Genomic DNA, 8,594 nt, shown 5'->3' with positions numbered 1-8,594 from the left:
CCACTGCTGTCAAGTCAATTCCAACTCCTAGTGACCCTACAGAATAGAGTAGAACCACCCCCATAAGGTTTCTATTCGGTATAAACACATTGCCACCATTTTCTATTGCAAAGCAGCTGGTCAGTTCAAACCACTGACCTTTTAGTTAACCATCAGGGATCCTTTTAAAAAAAACAAAACTGCCATTGAATCAATTGACTGATAACTAACCTTGAGGGGGTTTCTGAGATTGCAAACCTTTCCAGGAGCAAACAGCCTCATCTTTCTCCCACGGAGTGGCTGACAGGCTCAAAATGACAAGCTGCTGGTTCACAGTCCAGTACTTATTCTATAGCATCATTAGGGGGTCTTTATCCATTAATGTTGTTGCTAAGTCCATCGAGTCATTTCCAACTCATAGCAACCCTGTATAGGGTTTCTGAGGAGCGGCTGGAAGGTTTGAACCACTGATCCTGTAGTTAACAGTTCAGTGCTTATCCTACAAGCACAAGACTATCTAAATAAATACTTGTGACAAATGGTTAAATATTCATTGCTAGAGAAAATGATCCACCACTCAACTATCAGTTTGTCACACTGTAGTGGCTTGTGTGTTGCTGGGCTGCTGGAAGCTCTGCCATCATTTTAAATACTAGCAAGGTTGCCTAACAAATAACATCATGATAAATGGAGAAGCGATTGAAGTTATCAGAGACTTCATTTTGCTCGGATCCACAAACAACACTCAAGGAAGCAGCATTCAAAAAATCCAATGTCATGTTGCATGAAGCCATCTGCTGCACGAGACCTCTTTAACGTGTTCAAGAGCAAAGATTTGAGTTTGAGGACTAAGGTGCACCTGACTGAAGCCCTGGTATTTTCAGTAGTTTAACATACATGTGAAAGTTGGACAGTGAATAAGGAAGACCGTAGAAGAAACGATACATTTGAGTTGTGGTACTCAAGAATACTCAAAGTACCACGGACTACCAGAAGAACAAACAAATCTGTGTTGGAACAAATACAGCCAGATGCTCCTTGGAAGCCATGATGGCCAGACATCGTATCTCATACTTTGGACATATTATCAGGAGGGACCACCCTTGGAGAAGAGCTTGGTAAAGTGGAGGGTCAGAGAGATAGAGGAAGACAATGTGACAACAGCAATGGGCTCAAGTGTAACAATTGTCAGGATGGTGCAGGACCGGGCAGTGTTTCATTCTATTGTGCACAGGGTTGCTGATTCAGAACCGACCTGATGGCACCTAATGATAACAGGGAGAAAGATGGTCACTTTTTATAAGGATAAAAGTAACAATTGTCTGGAAATGTATAAAATGTCAAGAGTATCCCTTCAATGATATTCAATTAATCATAATTATAGTAGTATAAATTAACATATCTCTCCCAGTAAATGATAGATTGGAGACCAATATTTATAAATATGTAGATTGTTAAACATGGATAGCATGCTTCATCTAACACATGTATATAGAAAATATATACTGATTTCAACCACACGTGAAGCACTGATAAGAACTGATTATATACTAAGTAAATCAGTTGTGGAGTGCATTCAGCTGTAATAACATCCCCTGCCCATCACCACCACTACCCAAAAAAAAAAAAAAGTGCATTCTGACAGAAGTGTTGTTTTTGCCCCATGTTAATGAGACAACCAGAAATATGAAGGGAGCTTCAAAAACTTTGTGAAAAATTCCATCATCTTTCAATTCCATTTTTTCAACAAAATGTTTGAAGCCCCCACATAAATAGCCCAGGGCTGGTACACCCACATACACAATAAAACCACTGGAGAACCCGGATCATTGTGACATTTGGGCACTCTGTCTTTAGCCTGTGACTTTCACCCTCATGATCACAGGGAGCCTCCTCTCACTTGGGACATTTTATCTATTGTTATAAAAGACAAGACATCTGGGATCAAGCTAAATGAAATCACTCCTCCCCTACAGCATTCTTGTAAGTCAAAGTCAGTGGCTTCTCATACTGACCACCACTGGGGGCCATGGCCTCTTCTGGTTGTGAGAGGGCTGGAAAGTGAAGGTTTTTAAATAGTGCACATTATCAACCGAAGCAAAAAAGCCAGATACTTTTATAAGAAAGAAGGGGCAATCTGGGGATGCAACTAGCAGTATATGCCACACCAGAGAAAAAAAAATTTTTTTCAATAAGTATCTAAGATTCAATAGCATAAAGACCACACACTCTGCTCAAATGTATTTAAATAAGAAACTAATAACAAAATGGCAGCTAAAATACACATACAGAAAACTCTGCGGAATGACAGAAATGCTCTGCATCTTGAGTGGGGTGTTGGTTACACATATGTGTACATCTATCTGACAAGTGCATACAACTGTACACTTAAGGTTTTATATTTTACTGTAAGTTAATTATGCCTCAGTAAAAATATACCTATATTTTGTTATTTAAAATTCTAATTCTAAATAATTTCATGAGAAAGAACAAATGATCTTAGAAATTAAGATATTTAGAAATAAGCCAAAATATAAATATTATATATCAAAACATGTAATGAAGCTAAAAATACTAAGCAGAACTTTTATAATCCAAATGTTTATATTTTTTAAAATGTGGAACCTAATTAGCAAAAGGCTCACCATATGGGTGAGATATTGATAAAGCTAAGCCAATATTCCTCACGTTTTCTCTCCCACTGTGAATCCGTTTGTGCACAGTAAGTGAGGAGCTGTGCCGGAAGGCTTTCTCACACTGATTGCATGCATAGGATTTCCCTGCAGTGTGTGTTCTCACATGTACAATGAGGTGTGAAGACTGGCCAAAGGCTCGACCACACTCCTGACACGTGTAGGGCTTTTTGCCAGTGTGAGTTCTCATGTGTTTCCTAAGGGATGAAGGCTCACTAAAGGCTCGGCCACATTCCTGACATGCAAAAGGCTTCTCTCCAGTGTGAGTACGGATGTGACTCTTAAGTGTTGAGAGACGACTCAAGACCTGACCACAAGTACCACATTCATAAAGTTTTTCCCCAGTGTGTATTCTCTTGTGCACATTGAGGTGAGTGCTTGTCCGGAAGGGTTTCCCACACTGGTTGCATTCATAAGGCTTCTCTCTGGTGTGAGTCCGCAAATGTGTCTTCAGTGATGAGTGCTCCCTGAACGCTTTTCCACACTGACTACAGTCAAAGGGTTTTTCTCCAGTGTGGGTTCTCATGTGACTCCTAAGAGATGATGGTTGATTAAAAGCTTTCCCACAATCCTTACATGCATAAGGTTTCTCTCCTGTATGGTTTCTCTGGTGCAAAATCAGGTTAAAGTTCCTTGTGAAGGTTTTCCCACACTGATTACATCCAAAGGGTTTCTCTCCAGTATGAATTCTCATGTGTCGCCGGAGATTTGAAGAATACTTGAAGGCTTTCTTACACTCTTGACATTCAAAGTACTTCTCTGAAGTATGAGTTTTCTCATGCCTAGTAAGGTCAGAGTTATATCTGAAGGATTTCTCACATTTATTACATTCGTAGGTTTTATCAACATTACAAATTTTCTCAGGAATGATCAGGTGAGAGTTCTGGAAGGACTGTCCACTTTCTTTACATTCATAAGGATCCTCGCCAGTATGAATTACCTGATACCGAAAAAGTGGTTTGATGTTGTTAAAAGGTTTCTCAAATTCATTACATTTGTAGAGTTTTGTTCCAAGCTGAGGTTGATCCTGTAGATTAAGAAATTACATTAATTTCCTCCCAATGTAAATTTTGTGTAAGAGAAACCTATACAAAAATGGTTACTTGTAGGAATTCAGAATGCACAAGTCTTGATCTAGTCTAGGTTTAAATTTTCCCCCAATTAATGACATTCTGCTATATAAATGGGCCCGATCTCCCCTGTGTATTAGTGTAAAATTATCCCCATATTTTTCTTCACAGCACGCTTGGAGCATTACCCTGTAGCCCACTGGTGCCAAAGTCACTCTGACACATCCACTTGCTTTATAGTCCAACTATATTTCAGACATTTAGATAGAACCTATCTATTTGACAAAAAATATCTATATTGTCATCTAATCAATATTGACTCAGAGGGATTCTATATAAGACAGAATAGAACTTCCCAATAAGGTTTCAAAAGCAGTGTCAAATCTTTCTTCCAGAGAGCAGCTGGTGGATTTGAACTACCAACCTTTTGGTAAGCCACCAAGCATTTAACCACTGTGCCACCAGGGCTCCTTACCTACTTTATATACTCTGCATATTGTACCAAACATCTACTAACCAGAGATCAAACACTGTAGTTATAAAAGACTCCAAACTACTGCTGCCCTTCAGAGCTCTCTGACCCAGACACTCTCCACTCCCCACCTTGCTGTTGAGTTATATCACCTAGACCCTAAAGTTCCCTCTCCACTAGGAGTTAGTTCCCTAGCTCTTTTCCCCTTCTGAATGGTCTGGGACTGTCTCTGAAAGATTTCCTTCTGGGATGTACTTCCTCTCTCATGAAACCCTGTCCAGTGTCACCTAATAAAAAGCCTGTATGCTACTGCCTCTCATGGTCCTATCTTTTCCTTGAGCAGCCTCAAATTTCTCAAACTTATTCACAAATTCTCTCCCATGAAATCACATTTTTTGGATAAGTACCACTTGTCTTAAATCTCTCTCTTGGTTCTTATATTGACAGAAACCCCAGATTTTTTCCTACAAACAATAATCTCTGTGAACCTTACCATTTTCATGCCAATTGATGGGATTGTCCCAAAAATATCTTGGTTAGGAATTGACTTTTGGCACCAAAGCTGAGGTTCTGAAATAAATTAGAGTGAAAAAATTATGTGCATATAGAAGGGACCTGTGGGGTCAAACTAACCAAAAAATTAAACAAAGCATATGTGGAGTTTTTTTTCAAATACTGATCCTAAATATAGGAAGAACTTACAAATGCATAAAGGGATATTACAAAGACTGAAACTGGTACTGAGAGAAGGAATTAGTGAGAACATGCATATAGAAAGCAGATAAAACATACACATGGAAATACTAACTATAAACAGAAAGCGGCAGTGATGGCAGTGTGCCATGGAGTCGACAGTGACCCTGTACCGGGTTTCCAAGGCTGTAAATCATTGTGGAAGCAGACAGTCTCATCTTTCTCCTGCGGAACCCCTGGTAGTTTCGAACTAGCTGACCTTGTGGTTAGCAGCCTGACTCATTACCACTATGCTACCAGAGCTCCTTAAACAGGAAGTAGGACAGACTTTTCTAAGAAACCAGATTTAAGCATTGTGAACAATGATAGAATTTCTAAGGAAGTTCATACCAAACAGCCCAGTTTTCTCAGTGAAGAACATTATTCAAGGATTTCCTTGATCAACCATTTCCATACATTCCCTTTATAAACTAAAGAGTCTCTCCATTGTGATTCTCACCTGCCTGGTGTTCACCTGGATACATTTCTTGGAAGAGTCCTTTCTCAGAGGTCCACAGCTCTTCTCTTTGCCCCCACAGGGAAATTACACTAGATTTGAAGAGCTGACATCCTGCTCATCGGAAAAGACATCAGTGTGTAAGGTCTATGCCCTTCCATAAAACTAGGGCCAATATTCTAGAGTTTCTAGGGCTTCTGAGAATGACAGCAGCAAAATGAGCATGCCTGAATTCAGATAAATACAGTCAAACGCGCTCACTAATGAGCCAGTGCTCCCATTGGGTCCCAGAGGATACTGATGCTCTCTAGTCCCAGAAAACAAAGCCCAAGCTCAGGAACACACTTGAAAAGCCAGGAAGCATTTAACCAGGAAAAAGCAGAATAATAGATGGGTCTTCATTCCCATTGAGACACCACAAGCCTATAAACTTCAAAAGGGCAAAAGTTTATGTCTTCCCCTATTTCCCTAACAGTACAATTCCAGGATTCCATGGGTATGCAGATGAGGGGGACAGCCTTACCCACTGCAGCCAGGTTCCTGCAGTTCTCCAGCATCACTTCTCTATACAGCCTTCTCTGGGCAGAGTCCAAAACCACCCATTCTTCTTGAGTAAACACCACGGCCACATCCTCAAAAGTTACTGGTTCCTAAAACATAATACGCAACCCAGCTCAATCAGGGACCACCACCACCACCACCACGTCGCAAGAGAACAGTGGACTGGGTAAGGGAAACACCGTGCAAAGGGTTTTCCAACTGAGCTGAGGTCTTCCAAAACTTGCCCCATGGCTCAGCCCTAAGAACCAGAGCTCTACGCTATCTAGTCTGCACTCCTTGAGTGGTAACATCCAGAGGCATGGCCTTAAAAGATTGCTGTTTCATTAAAGAACCTGTCCACATACAACTGGCCAAAACCCCCCCGCAGCTGTATTCCTCTCTGGCTCTACTATCCAACAGAACTGAGCACGCTGAGGCAGAAGAAATATTTGGTTAGTAGTTGGAAGTGCTTATGCAGGGAGGCCATAAAGACTTGAAACATGGAAAGATGATAGCCTAGCTTTGTTTCCCCTCCCAGTGCTCAGCAGAACATGGTACTGGACAACCTGGGAAAGGTCTGAATAAGGAAATGGGATCTTGCCTGAGCTGCCCTACACCCACACCAATTACAAGAGGCCAGACACCTGGAAACCTAGAGATCAGCCCTGGGCAGAGCAATAGCCTTTTGGCGCAAAATATTTCTTACTTACCTGTGAACAGGCGGTCAGCAACCCGGGAGCCATCACTTCTGTGTTCTCCTCTTGGAGCCAGGCTGGGTCATGAGCAGGAAACACTGGGAAAAAGAGGAGCTGTGAGAGCCCATGCCTGGTCAGTCCACTGTGCACACACGCAAGCTTCGTGTGAACAACCACATACAAAGAGAAATGTGTGTACAAACACACAAAAAACACAGATACATACATGCGCAGGCACAGCACACACATAGACACACACCCGGATGCGCACAAACTCAGACACATAGACATGAACAGGAGCACACAGATACATTCATGCATAGGCATATAATGTACATATTCAGGTACTTACTAACACAGAGGTACACACATAACAAGCACATATAACATACACACAAAGACACCACACGTGTGCACATACACCTAATTTTCAGGGAGGCTAGAGAATTCTCTCACTCAAAGCCAGAACATTTACAGATGAGGAAACATACACACACATACCCCTTCCATTATAATCCCAGGAGTCAGTATTGTAATTCACCAGTAGATTCCTAAATTCCTGAGGCTCCACCATACTTCCTGTCTTGGCTTTAGCCTCTTAGACAGTTTGTCCTCCTTGGCTGCTCAGCCTTTCCTCTGCAAGGCTAGTATAGATCCACAGTTTAACCATAAGCAGGGCACTGATAAACCACTATTATTCTGAACATCTGTGTGAGACAGGCTAACAACCTTACCTCATGCCTTCAAGTTATTAACGTCCCAACGTGCCCCACAGGGATCCTCCCTCTCTCTTACTGCTGACAAACCATCCACTCCCTGACCATCCATGCTTCCTGACCATTACTGACACCTTCATGTTGGACTTCTGCCTCCAGAACTGTGACAGACAAATGGGGGGGTATGTTTTAATTTCTGTTATTTAAGCAGTTTGAGGTACTTAGTTCCTTACAGAAGTCCTAGAAAACTAATATAGCACCTTCAGTTCAAATATCCTCACTTGTCATCTGAAGAAATACAGATTAAACGTATTCAAAATGAGATCACCACTTTCTTCCCAAAGCCTGCTCTTATCGCAGTATTCCCAGCCTCAGGAAGTAACATCCCTGCCTACAATTGCTGAGATCTGAAGTCTCACCTTCCGGCACCATACGCTGTTGTGAAGTACCATCCAGTCAATTCTGACTCATAATAACCCTATATAGGGTATAGGGTTTCCAAGGAACAGTTGGTGAGTTTCAACTGCCGACCTTTTGGTTCACGGTCCAGTGCTGAACCTACAGTTCCACACCCTATAGACACCACCAACTTAAAAAATCAATGATGACATCGCTACAGGGAGTATTCACCCCTCATCCCCCTCCCTCACGCACCATTAACACAATAGTTAATGCCTACATTACACTTTGTTATGAGTTGATTAATGTCCCTCTAAAATATGTGTTATAAATCCTAACCCCTACAGCTATGGCTGGAGTCTAGGTGTGGCACTGTGGGTTAATGCACTGGACTGCAAAGTCAGTTTGAACAGCAAGGTCGGCAGTTCAAACTCACCAGCCACTCCTTGGAAACCATATACAGGGTCGCTATGGATCAGAACCAACTCGATGGTACTCAACAAAAACAACAGCTATGGTTGTAAACACATTTGGGAACGGATTTTCTTTGTTATGTTGAAAGGCTTTATCATTGTAGCATGTGTTTAAGGCAATCACCTTTGACATATAGAAAGATCAGATTAAACTTAAAGCAGTAAGCAGAGATGGGGAAATAAACAGATGCAATGCCACATGTCTGGAGTCCTGGTGTACCACTGTAGAATAAGCATTGGACTGCTAACTGCAAGGTCAGCAGTTCAAATCTACCAGTAGCTCCTCGAAAACCCTACACAGTGTTGCTATGAGTGGGAACCAACTCATCATCACTTAACAAAAACATGCATGTCCTGGTATGGCGCTG

At 41.6% G+C, this 8,594-nt stretch overlaps 1 protein-coding gene across 1 annotated transcript; it reads right to left on the bottom strand.

Annotated features, from left to right (window-relative positions):
• Positions 1-1,938: 1,938 nt before the first annotated feature.
• Positions 1,939-7,212, bottom strand: ZNF333 (zinc finger protein 333). Its single transcript, XM_006874325.1, has 6 exons — positions 7,140-7,212; positions 6,654-6,736; positions 5,927-6,053; positions 4,708-4,784; positions 2,625-3,699; positions 1,939-2,033 (listed from the first exon to the last, which is right to left on the bottom strand). The coding sequence occupies exons 1-6, from the start codon at positions 7,210-7,212 to the stop codon at positions 1,939-1,941; spliced, it is 1,530 nt and encodes a 509-aa protein (XP_006874387.1).
• Positions 7,213-8,594: the final 1,382 nt, after the last annotated feature.

The sequence above is a fragment of the Chrysochloris asiatica genome, unplaced genomic scaffold (assembly GCF_000296735.1).
Source record: "Chrysochloris asiatica unplaced genomic scaffold, ChrAsi1.0 scaffold00268, whole genome shotgun sequence".
Taxonomy (NCBI): Eukaryota; Metazoa; Chordata; class Mammalia; order Afrosoricida; family Chrysochloridae; genus Chrysochloris; species Chrysochloris asiatica.
Note: the sequence above shows the minus strand (reverse complement) of the source record. Positions and strands in the feature narration are given on the sequence as shown.